Source organism: Ischnura elegans, chromosome 3, assembly GCF_921293095.1.
Source record: "Ischnura elegans chromosome 3, ioIscEleg1.1, whole genome shotgun sequence".
Lineage (NCBI taxonomy): Eukaryota > Metazoa > Arthropoda > Insecta > Odonata > Coenagrionidae > Ischnura > Ischnura elegans.
Genome location: NC_060248.1, coordinates 29,998,055 through 30,016,981, shown reverse-complemented (window position 1 = coordinate 30,016,981; position 18,927 = coordinate 29,998,055). Strand labels below are relative to the sequence as shown.

Here is an 18,927-nt window from a genome sequence, read left to right as displayed (position 1 = left end):
TGGAATTCGTACCTGTAAGGGAAATAGAAATAATAGCTTTCCTCGAACTTCAGCCTCGGGAGAGTATTTTTCCGCTATCTGTTCCTAGGCGTTGGACATGAATGGATGCACGTTTAGTAATAAGTCATATTTACGCAGACCAACGGGGACCTTTGTGGTGCTTGTTGTCAAAGGATTTTCACAAGCACTTAAAAACTGAAATTTTCGATCCATAGTTCTAGCCAATTTCGTAAGTTCTACCACATGCGTGTAATTGGATGGGTGATGAGACTCATAGGGTAACGGCAGCGGAAGGTGTAATTCCATTTTATGTAATGCCTCTCTTAAATTCCGCCTTGGGTAAACAATTGATTTTATATTTTAAATGATACTTAAGTAAGTTCAACAGATTCAGGCTTCAATTGGTGGAAGTTAGACATATTTAAGTAAATGAAAGGTCGTAGCACTTTTCCACAAGAATTTTTAATGCGTACAACGCGTTTCGGCTCACTGAGCCATCATCTGGTACAAGACGCTTGAACACATGTGAAGATCCCTTTTATACCCTTGAGAGAGGAGAGTATTGGAGAAGGAGAGGATTTGACATCTTTGAGGATGTGGGGGGGGGGGTGGGAACGGGTGTACAGAACCCTCCCTCCAACGTGGGTTCTCCACATCCCGTAGTTGTATCTTTCCCCATTGTCTATACTCTGTACACCCGTTCCCACCCCCCCCCCCCCCATCCTCAAAGATGTCAAATCCTCTCCTTCTCCAATACTCTCCTCTCTCAAGGGTATAAAAGGGATCTTCACATGTGTTCAAGCGTCTTGTACCAGATGATGGCTCAGTGAGCCGAAACGCGTTGTACGCATTAAAAATTCTTGTGGAAAAGTGCTACGACCTTTCATTTACTTAAAAATGATACTTAAGTGGTTGAAATAAGTAATTCATTTTCAACTCTTAGAAAAATTAATTTTCCTTTTATTTTGGAGACGTTGCGCTTTTAAGATTATTTATCAAGCCAATATTTTTTCTTAAGTTGGGACGGTATTCATGTGCATTGTTCTTGGTGATTTTTTTCTTCTTCATTTTTTAGCATTTTTTGTTAACAACTTTTAGAGGCTTGGTTTGCATATTTTTATTTCTATGAGTTCAGTCGACAATCTGTACACACCCACCCCTGATAGAGCTTACTTTCTATGGTTGTGAAGTCAGGTTTGATAACCGCAATTGAGGTAAATAGGGAAACAGCCATAATGAATTTCATTAAGTTACAAGTTATTCAGTGGCAGCGGCATCCCTTGCTTCCTTCCAAAATTTTTGTAAATCATTATCGAGCTGACTGTTGACATTTTTCTTTCACGAATCATTTTCAAACTACCGTTTCTCTTGCACTGGCCGTGTTAAATGCTGTTCTACAATCTAGAAAAATGTAACTTGCATTTGAGCCGTGTCATGTTTCGACCTCATTTCTATTGTGAAAATTGGAGGTATATTTCACGTGCTGTATTATTTTTCTCTCTCTTATTCGGCATAAAATATTTTTGAGGTATTACCTCTTAAATACGTAGGTAATTCAGGAATCTATTTTGTATCTTAAGTTTTGGAACTCCGGTGTATACCTTGCGTAGTATGTATGCAAAAGAGATCTTTTTTGCCAGGTTTGCTTTTTGGCGTATTTTCTCTGATTTTCACTTCCTATTTTTTCACCCCGATCTACTGCCCGATTGACGCTCCTCTCATCTACATTGTAATACCTCTGACCTATTTTTTCACCCCGATCTACTGCCCGATTGACGCTCCTCTCATCTACATTGTAATACCTCTGACCTATTTTTTCACCCCGATCTACTGCCCGATTGACGCTCCTCTCATCTACATTGTAATACCTCTGATACGTTGAATACACTACGATATTCCATGAAAATTTCAAAATTGTAAGCATCCTTCGTTACAGATTTTTGTGTTTCATGGGCTGCGACGGATTTTTCCCGAGAATATTTTTCCATTTTCGTCCATATCTACCAAACTTGCAGTTACGTTTTTTTTTCATTGCCGTCTGAGCGCGTAAGAGTGTTATCCGCGTGATGAGGTAGCAAAGGTGTTCTCATTTTCCAGTGAATCCCTACGCAAGGGAGGCTGTTGTCCCAATTCCGCTGCTGCTTAGTCAAGAGGCCTCCCCCGCGGGGTTTCTCCGAATCTTTCTCCCTTTTGCCGGAAAACTCTTTAGTCTCCGCAGGTTGGACCTATGAGGAAGTCTGGCTAGCGTCGTTATTGAGATATTTTCAGAATAAAAGTGTTAATAGAGTACCTTTAATAATTAGAACCAAACTTAAAAGTAAACGATGTAGTTTAATTGAGCGTAGGTTGGAGAATGCGCTACGTTTTAAATTTCAGTGCGTTCACTGACACAATCGCGTGGATGATTTGTAGCAATTTATGCGCCTAAATGGTCATGCAGCTCAAGAGGGCCAATGGTTACGATTTTACGTGTGAGGACTTTGGTAAGAATTCGATTAAATTCCACAAAATAATTCAAAATTGAAAATTATTGTGATAATTTACTCCTGCAGAGAATTCAAATGCACTCCTTTTTGTTAGAAATATCGCGTATTTCCAAGGATTATTCAAAAGCACAGACCTGTACCTGTATTAAGTATCGCCAAAAATTACGAAGTTATGAAATGAGTAATTAACGGGAATCCTGTGAAACAGTATCAGTATCAGAATAAATCTAAAGTCCGAACAAGTAGAAGCGAAAAACAGCGGAATAAGCGCGTTGTTATTGGATGAAAATTTATGGGCTTTTGCCATCATTAGGTGCGCTGAAAACGATGGAATCCGACAAAAAAACTAGCAGACGAAGCCTTTTTTTTTCCTTGTTAACCCTGCTAGCGCCCTTAGCCGAAGACACCTCCAAGTGAATAAACCATCCACCTCCGAGGTGGACTCATCATGCGGGATTAACGCATTAAATATGAGATTCAACAGGATTAAGCTTATTAAGCTTTGCACACAAATCATGGATACACGACTCGATGGAGACGTTGGAAAAATCCTAGCCTGGAAAAAGAGTGGAAGAATGTCGTTATAATTATTTTAAGCAGTTTGTTGAGAATGTTGAACAATATGTACCAATAAATTGGCACTTAATTAGTACTTGGGCCTTAAACTTAGAATTTTTTTAACAGAAATATTTGCCAAGAATATTGCGAAGAAGCAAGACGCTCACCCGCAAGGCGTCGCACAGAAATGTAGAACGAATAATGAGAATCAAATCCTAGAAAAATTGCTAGGGAATGACGATTCTGAACTTTAAGGTCTGCGAAATTCCATAATACATATGAAGCTGTTCTGTCCCTGCCATTGCCCACATTTCTCAGCTTCGGCGCCACTTGGGTGGGGAGAGAAGGAGACCCAGTGTCTAGCGCGATCGGTGGGGGCGGCTTCACGCCTCGGCTGCGTCAAATCTCTCGCTCCAAATCTGCTTCCCTGCGCGCACACTGAGGAGGCAGGATTCCGCTCATTTCAAAGGCGAACTCGCGAGTAGTAGTCGCGGCAGCAGCAAAAGGAGGCCGTTGTCCATTCGGACCGCGAGGCGGGAGACGGGTTGCATAACCGGCAGGAGTGCTTTAGCGGGCGAAAATATTGGCGGGATTGCGGAGAGGAAGTGAGCGGGCGGCTCACGAGCGGCCCCGCGTCACGTGACCGCTGAAAAACTGGCGCGTTCCGTCCGGCTGCGGTGGTGGTAGCATTTCCTTCAAGAAGCCTTCCCATCGATCGGTCCGTGGCCTCAGAAAAAAAGACGAGAACGCGAAATAAAAATCTTGGGGGAGAAAATAAAACTTCCCGCGCGGAAATAAAAGTGGAGGGAAAAAAAATATGCGTCAACCGAAACGATATGAAGTCTCCTCGACCTCTTGGCACGTTTTCTTCGCCCGAATGTGTGTGCGCGCGCCCGCGTTAATATATTTTTAATGCCGGACGGGCGCTGGCTGGGCAGGCGCGGGTGTTTCGCGGTAAGGTCCTCGCACCCTTTTCAAAAGGGTGCATCTCCTCCCCACTGCGGGAAGGTGTTGGTATGGGGAAGTTTACTTTGAGCGAAGGATCCGTGCGGGGCTCATGTTGAAAGCTTTTCATGCGCCATGTCAGGTCAACAGGTCCCGCGAAGGAGTATACGTATCGGCGGTGGTGGTATTGTGGGCTCTTTGCGTTGGCTATTTCAGGGTGCCCCCCTTCGCTGGGGGGGATTAATTCCCACCTCTCCCCGTCCTTGACCCAGTTTCCCCTGGTACCGCATCCCCCTCCCGGTAGCGGAGAGAAATAGGGCGAATCTTTGCCCCTCCGCGAATGACCCCATTCCCACTGCTCCTGTGCTAGTGGGCTGGTGCCGGTGGAGATTGGCTGAGACTATAGCCGTGGATGTGAGAGAAAAGATTTTAGAGCGTCTGAACCCTCCCCTTGGCCAAAAAATATTAGTAGAAAATTAAGGACGCACTTAAATGAATTGCCATTTTGTAAAAAAATCATTGTCTGCTGTCACCTCGTCTGCATTGGGTTATGAAGATTCTTTTAGAAACGAAGTATCCTTTTGAGGTGATTTAGAATGCTGTGTGGGTAACAGTGCCTACTGTTCTACATTCCTTTGATATTCAGACGATTCAGAGCACTATGTACTGTATTATCTCCCTTTATATGGATCTGTTTTGTCAGTTTCTTATGCTTTGTTTTATTTGTGTCTGTAGTTCGACTTTGTTCCGGAATTTTACCGAATGAATATTTTTTATGCTATCAAAAAACTATTAGGAGGGCGCATGATTCCAACTCGATGGTCGTATATTGATTTTTTTCGCGTCGTATTACTTGTTTAAAACCTGCTTCTTAAAGTTGAGATTTCCACTGTATGTGGTGTAGTAATTATTCGGCATTTCCCTGTATCTGGAACAACAATTTTACATTTGAGAACAAACTGAGATAAAATGTTCAAATTTTAGAAGGCGGCTAATGCTAACGAAACTTCAGTATTAGCCATTAAATTTTCAATACAATATCTCAAGTTTCTAAGGAGTAATTTTTCGCGGAAAAAGGCACGTAGAGCGGGCGTGGTGCGTCCTCTGAAGATTGAGGTTCCGAAATTTTGTTCCATTTAATGAATAGAACCTTCGAATTATCGATTCGGATGAGCGGGACTCTCTTAGGTTCACCTCGCGAGGAGCAGAATTCTCTCCAAGGAAAATCACCGTCCGTTTTCGAGACGCCGTAGTTTACTCGGCCGCCTCCCCCTGCCATCCTTCCCCGATTCGAATCCTATCTTTGGAAGCGACTAAACGTCGCGAATGCCCTGCGTTCCTCCTTCCGCTCATCTCGATTGCTTGCTCGTCTTGGAACGGCGCGTGGCTGTATCGTGAAACTAATGTTTTCACTTGAATTGGCATTTGTGCGTCTGTTATGAATTTCATACTAATCCCTGGCTGCTCGTCTCGTATTTCCCGTAATATTTGACAAAAAAACCACTTTCCCTTAATATTTTTGCTACTCTCTAATTTATTCGAACAATTTCGCGTTTTACTCGTAAGTATTGCCGAATACAGAGATACTAGAATGAAACAACGCCATATAGTATGTTAAAATTTTGCGTTGTGAATTGCGTAAAAATATATTTTAGCGTATTTCGCCTTAGTGATTTTTTTTCTGTGATTCTCACTGAGTTTGTCCGAAAATTTACTATAAAAATTTCGTACCTAACTAAGTATCGTTGTTAAATCTAAACCTTGAGGTACAAATAAGGGTTGAGTTTTTTTATGAAATGATTATGCTTAATTGAAGAGCAAAAGTTTTAGTAATCACCGTCCTATTTCTGCACCTCATGTACTTGTCGCAAAAGCAAAAGCGCCAGTATGACTCAGTTTTTATAAAATGAATTCTAAGAATTGTGTGTCACAATTTATGGCTCTTTAAATGTATACAACGCGGTTTGCTGAAGTTTGTATTCGTTGTGCAAAAATGTTTTATTTAATGAGTTGATCTCCTCCAACTTTAAAGAGGTGTACGCAATGCAGTTACCAATTACCCTTGTTATCCTCATGGGGAAATTTTATTAAAAAATTGCTGCAGATAGATAATTTTTTGGCTTTAGTTCTTCACATCTTTGTGCATTTTGGTGCCATATTTATTTAGCTTGCTATTTCCGCACTTCAATCTCGATTATGCCCAGTATTAAACAAGAATGATGTTAAACTGGATATTTAAATTGTGCAAGTGGTGAATAGGTTCAGGAAATAAGTAAAATTTATAACTGAGATTTTTCCATGTGGTTACTGAATTTGATTTTTCTGTATGCTTTGTTGACTTTTCTGGTAATAAATCTTACTCGACTCTGATGTTGTGCAGAGAGTACATAGTATTGTTACCTAGTGCTGCTCATTGCGAGTTTATCGTTGCCAATGTTGTCACTAAATTCAGTGATGAAACTTATGATTTCCAATTTTTCCTGTTTTCCAGACGAAATAATCGACCACGAGGGTGAGGGAAGGTGTTGACAAGGTGGGTGTCTCAAGCAGGGAAGAGGCATCAGCAGGATGGCAGACACTAGCCATCAGGCAGCCAATGGCACGGCCACCCAAGATCAGCCTCCCCCCCAGACCAATGGAGCCATAGATGGTGTCCTAGATGAAGAGGAGAAGTCAAAGATGAGGCCGGCAGATATTGATGCCGTAAGTCAAACATTATGAAGGGTCATAAAGTAATTAACTATCTAATGCATACTTAGAGATAATTAATTGTCAAAGCTATTGGAACTTATATGGTGAATACATCCTTCCTAATTCCTTTAATAATTCACTTCTCATTGAAACCTCAATGAGGAACTTGCATGGGTCGTAGATTGCTCTAAAAACTATTTTGAATAAGTCAAATGGATACATTAGCTCGCAAAAATACCTTCAGTTTCTCCATTCAACATCAAAAGAAATAAAAAAATTGCATTTAAAATCGAGAAAAATTTCTCTGAGCCGACCACTGCGCGAAGACACCCGAGCGTTGCCGAGGCCAGGCGTGACGTCATAGGTGCCTAAACAACCGTAGGGAGAAGGGAAATACGCTGAGCGGATGGTGTAAAATTTGTTTTGAGGGAGTATTTAGCCGCTCATCGTCACTTTATTTTGTTCTGTTATTCTTGGGCAAGTTTTCCTATTGCTATTGTGCCTAGATTATTACTAGGGATATTAATAATGCGGCATCGGGATGATGAAGTACAAGCGTTTCACTTCGTGTGCTTTGGTTATCAGAAAAATGGATGATAACGTTGCCACTCGTTCGAATAGTACACCTGAAATTCATCTTTGTCTACATAATACCCAGCAAGCCGCCTAAAAGGCGCGTGGCATGGGGTGTTAGGACACCAGCCTTTTTTTAGGACACCAAAAATTGATGCCACGACCCTCATGGAATTTGTTAAGACAGATTATTGCTATACGTCGGCGGCAAATCGAGTTGTAAAAGAAACTTGTAATACTGGAGGATAACAATCGTAAGCTGTGCTGTTGAATTTGGCAACGCCGGATTAACGGAGAAGGTAGTCCTATCCGTCCTACGGTACGAATTCACAGCAAAACAGTCTGCACACAATCCACATGTGAGATCGCGAATCGGTTCCGCTGCCAACACACACACAAGCTACAACCTATTTCAATAATATAGGTAAATCCATTAACAATATACTAGCATATACCATAAAAATATAGTGGGAAATAGGCAAATACTCTTATCAAAAACTGGATGTCACTATCACATTCTTATATTCATCACGTACAACTTACAATAACAGAACTCGTTATGATGAATACAACTATTTATTCACTGATTTAAACCCTTAAATTAGCCCACACAAGTGACACAGGTGACATTTCTCACTACTTTTCGTTGAAATAATGGAATAACAAACTTCACACACACTTTTTATTTCAATAGCGTGATCGTGAAATGTCATATCTACGGTGAACAACGGAGATTAGCACGCCACTGACAAGTTTTACACTACTGTTAGACATTTATCGATAGCGTAATAGCACTTTTTACAATTCAATCACGATGGAACACTGATAACTCTTGGCCGATATTTTTCAACCTTGTCAAACTTTGTGCATTACAACCACTGGCACTGTGATTTTTATCAGTAGCTTAACGGGAGATTTCACGTTGAAAATAACACTATTTTGGCACAAAAATGTTCCTAGATGTCTCCAATCAGCGAGCAAAAGTTGCATTGACTGGAATTCACCCCATAATACAAGCACAGACAGTCCTAAACGACGAATTCTCCAGAACCTACGAGTAAGCGGATGAAGTTATTGTATATAAAAGCTAAGCGGACATTAGTAAACATCAACATCGTTCTAATTACATACTTAAATGAATGATATGCCGTCGATAACATAAACTTACAATTAACGTATCCCCCTTCCAATGGCCGTGGCTCAGACTCCTACAACGATGTTATTTAGGTATTATCAAATTTTTGGTTTAACTGCTCCAGTTTTATATTTTATGCCCTTACTCAGATATTAATATTATAAATAATGCAAAATACGAGGGCTTCCAAGCCTCTATCATCGGATATTTATCTTTAAATATAAAATAATCAACACGTCTAACAAACGAAGCTCTCACAACTGCTGGCAACTATTACAAACTATCACAACAATAGCTTCGCGTGATGTTTAGGCACCTTTGACGTCATCGAGGCTTCGTCGGCAGTGGCTTGGGGGGTGAGGGCGTTTTTCCCGCGCTTTAAAATTCGTTATATTTATCATTAAATATCTCGCGAAGGAAAACTCAGATTTACATGTGGTTTTCTTTGTTGTATTCAGAAAATAATTTTCTATCCGCCTGTGAAATAAAAAAAATTCATGCAAGTTCCCCATTTCATCGGGAAAATTTTTCATAAGAATTTGGTACTATCTTGTTTTGTTTCCAACTGCTAAAACTTTTCATTTTTATTATTTATAAATGTTTTTCATTCCATTATATTTTTACTTATTATACTCTACAGACTTATACCCACAATGATGTGGTGGTTAAATTCCATTGCGGTACAACATGTGTTTCAAGGATTGGTGATGTTCATATCGTCTTCAATGGAGACCCTTGATATTTCAAAAACAAATATAGGGATTGTCATTCAATTGCAATGGAATTGGGAATGGAATAGGAGCACCATTTTGCAATAATTTTTAGTCAATAGACTCAACTGTTCCATAAAAAGGCTCTCATTCAGCTATTTGATCAGTTACAGTAAAAAAAAAATACCCACAGAATGCTTTTACCTCAGATAAGTCAGCTTTTTTCAGGTACATTTAATAAATTCACTCAGGGAATTAATTGTGTTGTAGTTAAAATAACTAAGTGCTAGGTATAAAAAAATGATGATAACATTCAAATTTGAATCTCTATCCTCAAGTTAGTGAATTTTGCATTTTTTTCTGCGTGTCCAATGTTTTTTTAAAATTCTCATTGTAGGATATGAAAGAAATGGAGCGTCGAAAGCGTGTGGAGATGATCATGAACAGCCGGCTCTTTAGGGAAGAATTGGAGCGCATCATCGAGGTTCAGCTGAAAGATGGTTGGGCCCCAGCTGGACTACTTCAACAAATCTCGGATATGATGGGTGTGTCCGGATCGCGCCTTCAAAGCACAAACATGTTTAAAAGTAAGGCCCTCATTTATGTTGATGTTTAATGCTTCTTCGTCTGTGGATAATAGCTCTGCATCCATTATCATCGTACGCGACTTGAGAGAATCTTGAATTTCTTTCCAAATAGTACCCCATAAAGTCACTTGCTCTTTTACTTTATGGATTGAAACTCATCTTCTCTTAAAACTTCTGTGATTTCAATAGTTACATGCCCTACAGATGAGATAAATTTTTCTGTAAAATACCATATTCTACAGTTCAATATTTTATTTGTTTTTCAGCAATGATAGATTTCAGTTACTGCTCAATAACTGATGTAGCTTTTATTAGAACTCTCATTTTTTTTTTTAAATCAGAAAAAAAGTTCTTGTTAAACACCAATTTTGTACTAAAATCATGTACCCAACCTCTTCGTTCTTGGCTACTAATCACATTACCCTGTATGTATGGCAGTTACATATATTTCAATCCATAATATTTTTACTAGTTGTAATGTTGTTCTCTTAGCATTGAAATCCCAATTTAGCTCTAGTATCATGTACCCAGCCATTTGATTTTTGGTCTTAAATCTCTCTCTTTCCTGCATGTGTGAGACCTGTGTTAATATCTTAATGCACTGCTTACATTCACTTAACTTGGTGTTCCTGGGCTTATTATGGCCCTCGCAAACTATAAAGTTTGCTAAACCTATCAAAGCTCAGGCAGCATATCAACCATGTAATCAATTTTAGAGGACTTTTGATACTTTTTAGACTCTCAATAGAAATTTGTTAACGTTGAAGGAAAACTGAGTTTTGCTCAACTATGTAATGGTCATCCCTTGCCATGCAGCTTAAAGTTGCTTTGAAATTTGAAAAATTGATGAGTGAGACAAAAACTAACTATACTACCTCAAATCCTTACATTGTATATAGTGGTGATTGAACCCTTTGTAACCCAGAGCTTATTCTGGGAGAAATCAATATTCAAGACTTATCATTTTGAAAACTTGAAAATTTTACACTCGATTATATTTATCGAGGCAGCTAAATATTTTGTCATTAAAATTTACACAACAAAATAATGGGTAGTTTAGATATTATTTTGAAAGAGTTGAAAGTTTAAACATTTTTGATGTTGCTTAGAAGCAACTTTGGGTTATGAAGGATTGAGAGTTATACTTACGTGATTAATCTTTTTTGTAGACTCTAACTGCCTTGTTCCAATCAACGATATCCGAGGAGTGGAGAGTATGGCCTATGCAAAGGGAGAGAAGCTTCTAAGATGTAAACTGGCTGCTGTTTACCGACTGATGGACCTTTATGGCTGGACCCAAGGGATTTATAACCACATAACAGTAAGGGATTGCTAGTCATATTAAGTGTCCTAGCATTTCATGAATTTTTTTCTTTTGTTTTGAATATGACTGTTGGGTTGTAAGAAAAATAATTAAGGGTTACTTTCCTTGATAAAGTCAATAAATGGAGTGCATTTCATGGATATTTTCTTGATTTGGTCATTTTTTTGTGATTGTTGAATGCCTGTGAATCTGCCAAGCTTTTAAAATCTTTTGCTTTTAAAAATTTAATATTATCACTGCTCATTATTTATTTTTCAAATACCCTTCTCTGGAATTCAGCTGTTGCCTGCCTGCAATTATTCCAAGAGGAAAATATTTTTTTAAGGTCTATCACGAAGTTCTCTTTCTGCTTCAGGCCAGGCTTAATCAAGACCAGGAGCACTTTTTGGTCAACCCTTTTGGGGTTTTGTACCATGAAGTTACTGCTTCAAGTCTCATCAAAGTGGATATGCAAGGCCAAGCCGTTGAGCAAGGGACCACCAATTTCCCAGTGAATGTGGCCGGATTCACATTGCACTCAGCCATCCATGCAGCCCGCCCAGATGTCAAGTGCATCATTCATGTTCATACTCCATCTGTTCTTGCTGTAAGTACTCAAGTATTTTATTCTAAGACTTCTGATTTTATTTGTGAAAATAAGTTGATTAGCAATTTTTGAGTGCATAATCTATTTCTTAACACATTGCGTACAGGGGTATATAAATTCCTAGGAACGCCGACATTGAAAATATGTGCCTACTAGGGCATAATGCCTTTTGTTTAAACATGGTTAAAAAGCTAATGTTTAGAATATAACTTTATCCAATCAAACGTTAGGATGCATCAATTCATTATGAATAACGAATAACTACTGAAAACATACTAACGAATACGTATTGTACGCTTTAAAATTGTTTAGGTTGATGCGCCTAAATGACGAGAATCTTTGTCATCCCTCCAGAACATTCGGGAAAAAAATGACGAGAATTCTCGCCATCCGTACGCAACGTGTTAAACTCAAAAATATGTGGATTATTTCAAATGATTTCAATTTAGTTTTCAAATATATACTTGCATGGAATTAGTCTTTGAGAAATCAATTACATTCACTGATATATTATTGAAAAAAAGAATGAAGGTGGATGTAATTTGGTCGTTATGTTTGATCAATATATGGTATGTTTTGATAGACCCTCAATTCTTAATCACTTCAGGTGCAGACAGTTTAGGTGCATATATCATTTCTAAGCATTTATTGTTGCGGTGATAATTTCTTTATTGACCAGGAACTGAAAAATCTATGCCTGGGCATTACTATCTCAACCTTTACCTTATTGAATTGATGAAGATTAAATTGACCTTATTTTTGGTTTAGGCCAGAATTAGCAGAAAACGCAGAAACTTGAGATCAGAGGAAAAACTTTGGCCTGGGGGATGTATTTTCAAATATTGCAATGTTTTATAATTAATCATTTTGAAAATTAGAAACATATGTTGTTGTCTAATTATCACAATTATGGCAGTTATCATTATTATTACTATTATTGTGATTGTATAAATACTCAGTTTTTATCTTTCGTGTGATACTTATCAGTGTGATATACTTTAAGGGAATTCAAAAAAACATGTCGAACTGGTTACACTATATGTAGTGAACATTTATGAACTAAATATCCTTACCAGGTACTGTTTTGGAGCTAAATAACCAACATGTAAATTATTCCACTCCTGTTGTGCTTATTTTTTGCCATAATATGGTAAAAATGGTATCCATGTCTTAGAAATCCTACAGTTCAGTTGAAGCTATTTTAATGGTGAAATCTGTATTCTGGTTTCCAGGTTTCATCTTTAAAGTGTGGTTTGCTACCTCTGTGCCAGGAAGCTGTTGTGATAGGTGATGTAAGTGTTCACCAATATTTTGGAGGAGTATTTGATGCAGAGGAAAGAGAAAAGATTGCACGGGATCTTGGTCCAATGAACAAAGTAAGTTGACCTAGAATGGTTTTATTAGTAATGCTAGTGCTAATGTATATTACTTGTATGCCACAAAAATTGGCACACTCTAGTACATAATGGCCCCATTGGCTGGTAAGGGTTCTTTGAAATGAAGTGCATGAATTTTATTTGTATTTAAATTTTTTGATGGAAAAATGCATCATGAACTAACTTTTCCTCTGTTTAAACATGTGTATAAAATTTGATGAGCTCATCACTGACATTTCACTATGTGATGTAGTTTTAATCCCCGATTTCTCTGTAAGCTGAAACTGACAGCTGTAAATCGGATTACACTGCTCTTTTGGGGTGGAAAGAAAGTTGATCTTTGCTGAAATATTCACATCATGAATTTTTTGTATTTCATCTCCTTTAAAGCTTCTACTAGTTATTCTTTTTGTACAAAGCCTGAGAATTGAGAATTTTTAATTCCTGCTGAAAAGTTCATATTAATTGTGAGGCTTAGCATTGTTTTTTGCCATTGTCAAAGACCATCAGTGTAACAACATAAAGTAATTTCCTATTTGTTAAGGTAGCAGTCTAATGTTAAAATAGTGCAGTTGGTGATTTTGTAACTTTTCTTATTTTATCAGGTTATGTTCCTGACCAACCATGGAGCAGTTTGCCTTGGTGAAACCGTGGAGGAGGCATTTTTTAATGTGATGAATACCGTCATGGCTTGTGAAACTCAGGTACTGTCAGCCTATCAAAACTTAAGCTTTGAGAAGTTCTTACAAAATTTGAAATGATTTATTCTTATGCCTCAAACTCCTCTGTGATTGATAAAAATTCTGTGTTTTTGCATATCAAGGTCAAGTATGAGTGAAATCATTGCAATGATGAAAGTTCAAAATAATTTTCTTTTCCTGCCCTCAGGTTAAAATGATGCCCATGGGAGTGGACAATCTTGTTCTTATTTCGGACGAGTCCCGCAAGCAGGTGTATGATGCCGCGCGTCGAGCAGGTGGTGCTCCAGACCCATCGAAGCAGCACAAGGAGGAGGTCAAAGGAGAGGGGGAGGGCAAAGTTGAGAAGAGGGAGAAGAGGTGGAGAGTTGGAGAACTGGAATTTGAAGCTCTCATGCGCATGTTGGATAATGCTGTGAGTCAAATGCTCTTAGTTTTTAAAGTAATGAGATGTGATAGAAACTCGAATCCTGATGGAATAATATCATATTCATGAATGAAAGATTCAATCAAAGTCTAAATTATTGATTCAGCCCTCCTCTTTCAAATGCTCTGGAAAACTGTACAATGCGATCAGGATTTCTTTAAGTGATTGTCAAAAGAAATGTTGGAGGTTTTTGCTGCCCTCAATTTGTGTGGGATTTGAAGGAGAGTCTTAAATACCTGCATAGAGGTTTGCAAGAGACTTGCTTGAAGTATTCCATAGTGCATTGCCAAAAGGTGTTGGTTATTATGTGTTAATGCTAAGAAGAAATCGTGGAGGTTGCTCAGCAGTCTATTCAGAGAGGATTTCCAGGAGAGCCTCTAAAACCTCTTCAGAGATTTCTTTTGGCAATGCCACAAGTTTTCAACTCTGGCATTGTAGCTGGTATTTCAAATGTTGTCCAAATCCTTTACAGGCAACTTCATAAGATTTTTAAAAGGATTTTGATGATTTTTTCCTCTTGAAATTCTGACCTAGATCTCTTAATGGCCCATGATATCCATCAAGGTTTTATTGGTTACACCATGGGTTACATCTTAGTGAGTCATCATCAGGTGTTTACTGCACTTGACTTGAAACAATTATCCCCAATTTTTAATGGTCACCAGAATGTCTTAGGCATAGTTTTCGATGTGAACTCGAGTAGTATTAATAATACTTGATGGTTAAATTTACATTTTCACAGTAAATTAAGTGAAACTAACATCACCTTGTGTGCTGCCTCAGTGAAATTCATTTGTATAAAAGACAGTTATATTTAAAACTATCAAGTATTATATCTGGAGTAATGTGATGGAAGTTATTAGCATTTTTTAAATGATGCATTGCAATATACTTCTATGATATTTATTGATTTCATTTGAGATAATTGTACAAAATAATTAAATGTGCTCTCTTGTATCCAGACTTTTACAGTAAGTTCGCTTTAACAAAGGATTAATGTTGTCGGAGAAAATGATAATATTTAAGGCTTAGGGAAAATGATTCAGTTTTAGGGTATCTTTCCCTGCCTTCCTGTTAGTTACCAAATAATAATAATAATAATGATTTATTGGACGTTAAACACAATACAATGCAATAGTCTTCGTCAAAGTCAATGAAATTCTAGAGCTAATTAATACAATTCTGAGTACTGCATTCAAGAAATTCATTCATAGAGTAGAAAGCTTGGCTACATATCCATAGGTGGAGACGACGCTTAAACTTGTGTAATGAACAGTCTCTGGCCTCTCGGGGTAGGTGGTTGAAAAGGCACAGCTTTACATGGTCAAAAGACTTGCTTGTTGTTGACAGCCTACATTGAGGCTGAATGAGATTATTTTTTAGCCTAGTGTTATGATGGTGAACGTCACTAAGGTTTCCTTCTACTTCAATTATCAATAATGGTGGTTTTGCTGTACACTGATTATTATGGTATGTCTGACAAGTTCTGTGTTTGCATTTCAGGGTTTCAGGACTGGCTATTTGTACCGACGACCCCTAGTGAAAAGTGATCCACCTCGGCCGCGAAACGATGTTGAAGTCCCACCAGCCGTTTCTTCTCTTGGCTACCTTTTGGAAGAAGAAGAAATGTATAAAATGGGGTGAGTTGTACAGTCTTTCATGCCTTTGCTTAAGGCATTTGTAGGCTTAAGCAACATGTGATTCAATTGAAATTTTTTTTTCATTCTAGCCATTTAAAGAAGTTCATGGATGGCCGAAAGACACAAGACAGGACCCGCTGGCTTAACTCTCCCAATGTTTACCAAAAGGTGGAGGTTCTGGAGACGGGTACTCCTGACCCGAAGATCATCACCAAGGTAGAGATGATCAAATTTGAAAACAAAGAGGAGAGCCAAAAGTAGTGTGGCGTGTGTATTGCATTGTGTTTGACCTGCATACGGTGGCTGATATTTTTAATACTCCAAGTCCGGCCAATATGTAATGTCATAAAAATGTTCACTGTCACACAATCATGCGTATATACACAAAATTATAAGTATTTTTGTCCTATAAAATAATAGCAATGTATAAAATTCTGTCTGTATGTGTACCAATGAAGATGACCTTCTCTGTTGTGGTTCATTTTTGGCCTGTGTCTAGGAAACATTTTTAGGTGATGGCTATAAATACGAAACATTTCTCATTGTTGCTAAACTCAGCACTTCATCCTCTGGCATATAGATAAATATTTATACATTATATCGCATTTCTGTCATGCATATTTCTTGAAAGAATTTATAGGAGTGCATTTCACTTAGCACTTGTGATATTCAAAGAGATTGTAATTATTGTTAAAATTTGTATCGTAAATGCATTTATTTTCAAATGCCCCTTCTGAATCACTCTGCATTAATGAATGTGGCTTACTGATATTTCTGCTACAACTTTTGTTAGTTATTTCATTATGATATGGTCACCTAATATTGATATTTCATAATGAGAAGTAGATAATACCTTAATACTCAGCTCTTTTGAGCTTTTCAAAGGCACAGTGACAGTATTCAATTTGTAATGCACCAGCCCATTCCATCGAAGATTTTTAAAGTTAAATGTATATATCCAACGAAATTCATTTTTGGTTTGTTGATTTTACTTTCCGCATGTTTTTTTTTTTAGTTTTGCACTCATTAGACTCTGAGTTATATCAATTAACAATTAGTTTGCTTCATAACTGCACAGGTTTTATATTAGTTTTTCATTAGTCTGTAGTTTTTATTGTTGGGTGTTTTGAAACTTCTTTATTTTCATCATTTGATTTGCTATATGATATCATATCCATTCTTTTCTCAGAAATAATTTCTGGTTTTTTATGCAAACATTATTTTTTGCTAGTCAGATAGATGCTTTATTTCTCAGTTGTTTTTAGTGCCATATTATGAGGTTCAGTCAAATATCATGAGTTTCATTTTTGGTTGATTTATTTAAAGGGATCATAATTAAACATTGTTGTTGGTAGGGAGATGATAAATAAAAAAATTGTAGGAATTGTGTTTTGTGAATTTTTGTAGTGTCAAATGTCTGCAATAAAATATATGTAGAATGATTTTCTTACTGGAACCCTTGTAAATTGTGTCCTGACATCTAGCCATTTGTGCCATTGGTAAAGCAATTAATTGTTTGCGTTTATATGTGCTGCACTACTATGCTGGAAAGAGTTTATGAGCTGCGTTGGGGCTATACGTATCTATATATGCTATAGTATATAAGTATTGTGAAATTGTAGTCTTCCTTTATTTACTCACGTATGTTATATCAAAATATAAGCCCCATTGACATTAAGTGTTGTGTGGAGTGTCATAACCATTAACTTGCATTTGGTGTGACATTTGTTTGAAGAATAAAACTCGTTTTAATTTCCTTATAGCTTTCAATAAACATTCACCCTCCCTTCAGACCTGTTTGCCTGTTTTTTTTACATGTCCTCTTTTTGTTTGATTTTTTAGTGGGTGGATGCGAATGCAGACGAGGTAATTGGATTTCCGCTGCAGGAGCTTCTCCCATCAGGGTCTAAGTGTCCTGTGTTTACTTTCGTTTTTTTTATTTACTTCCTTACCTTCCTTATTCTTTTGTTAATTTTTTCCAAGGGGGTCATATCCTTAGTTTTTCTAATCCTACTTAAAGCATGCAGGATTACATTTTGCATGGGAACATAAACATTTGCTTTTCTTTGCAATAAGCGATGAAAAAAATTATTATTGCTTTTTTACGCCTATTCTTTTTTTTCCTTCAGTCCAATAGCTATCATATGGGAATAATTAGTTTGTAATTAGCTTTTGTGGTTGACTTTGGGAATAGAATTTGCACAATTTCTTCTGTTAATGTGGAAGTTGTAATTTTTGACGAGGCTCACATATACACTCTACCCCTTGGCACATAATACATTAACCTTCCATCTGTTACATTTTGAAAAGATGTTTTGAGTCAACTTCAGTGTTTTCAAGATGATTTTTTAATGGACTCCTTAGCTTTATATATTACTTACTGTTGATTACTTTTTAAAAATATTTTTATTTTTCTTTGCTTCATGAGTTCTTTCTGTTACAAAAAGTCCCCCTTTTTTATGGCTTCCAAGAATTTTCTTGAGCATGCATTTCCTTTTTCATATTCCTTTGTATTTTTTTTTTTTATTCCTGCGATGGGCGACAAGCCTGCTGATCATTCATTTTTACAAGGCGAGCCTGTTTTTAAATGTCTTATGATGAGTGCCTTTATTTGGCATTGATGAAACCCTAGTGTCAGACAAAACCAGGACTTAAGGGACCACTTGTTAATAGATTCAAATTGGCATTTAATGGGCTGCCTTCTTTTTTTGAGTGAGGTGTGATCTGATGGAAATAGCTTCCTTGAAGTATCTTATTGCTAGTATTTAACAGGCACGTGATTGATCGGCAGATTTGTTTTTTGCCAAGAGTTGTGGGAGGTGTTTACGAACAAGGTCCCTAATGCACTGGTTTTGTCCTTCACAGTGGGTTGCCGAAGGTTCTCCAACTCATAGCACGCCTGTGAAGATTGATAGTGCGTTGCAGTTTGTTCCTAAGAACACGGATCCAAGAGAGTTCAAGAAATTACAGCAACAGGTAAGCCCTTCATCCTATCTTTTCAAAATGGGTCTTCAGATTTTAACTCTGGTGCTAAGGAAAATAATCATTTGATTTTTTATTTGTTTTTTTTTCTGAATTTTGATACTTAACCGGGGATCAAAATTTATACGCTGCTAAAAATCACATTTTTGCCCATGACCATTGGGAATCTCTCACCCCTTTTATGCATGAGATATTGATAGCGACATGCA

General features: G+C 37.6%; 1 protein-coding gene across 14 annotated transcripts in view; it reads left to right on the top strand.

Annotated features, from left to right (window-relative positions):
* Positions 1 to 18,927, top strand: part of LOC124155608 (protein hu-li tai shao) — a 172,791-nt gene that overhangs the window by 122,472 nt on the left and 31,392 nt on the right. For 11 of the 14 annotated variants that reach the window (XR_006864209.1, XM_046529586.1, XM_046529582.1 and 8 more), the window contains 11 exons: positions 6,481 to 6,692; positions 9,496 to 9,685; positions 10,855 to 11,006; positions 11,365 to 11,595; positions 12,828 to 12,971; positions 13,577 to 13,675; positions 13,860 to 14,084; positions 15,600 to 15,736; positions 15,826 to 15,952; positions 17,579 to 17,602; positions 18,602 to 18,712. Coding sequence is in view for 13 of the 14 variants with exons in the window: in XM_046529586.1 (XP_046385542.1) it covers positions 6,558 to 6,692; positions 9,496 to 9,685; positions 10,855 to 11,006; positions 11,365 to 11,595; positions 12,828 to 12,971; positions 13,577 to 13,675; positions 13,860 to 14,084; positions 15,600 to 15,736; positions 15,826 to 15,952; positions 17,579 to 17,602; positions 18,602 to 18,712 (1,575 nt within the window). In the remaining variant the exon portion in view is untranslated. Of the gene's footprint in view, positions 1 to 6,480; positions 6,693 to 9,495; positions 9,686 to 10,854; positions 11,007 to 11,364; positions 11,596 to 12,827; positions 12,972 to 13,576; positions 13,676 to 13,859; positions 14,085 to 15,599; positions 15,737 to 15,825; positions 17,493 to 17,578; positions 17,603 to 18,601; positions 18,713 to 18,927 lie in introns of those variants that run through there. The other 3 variants (XM_046529579.1, XM_046529588.1, XM_046529587.1) reach the window with 2 other exon arrangements.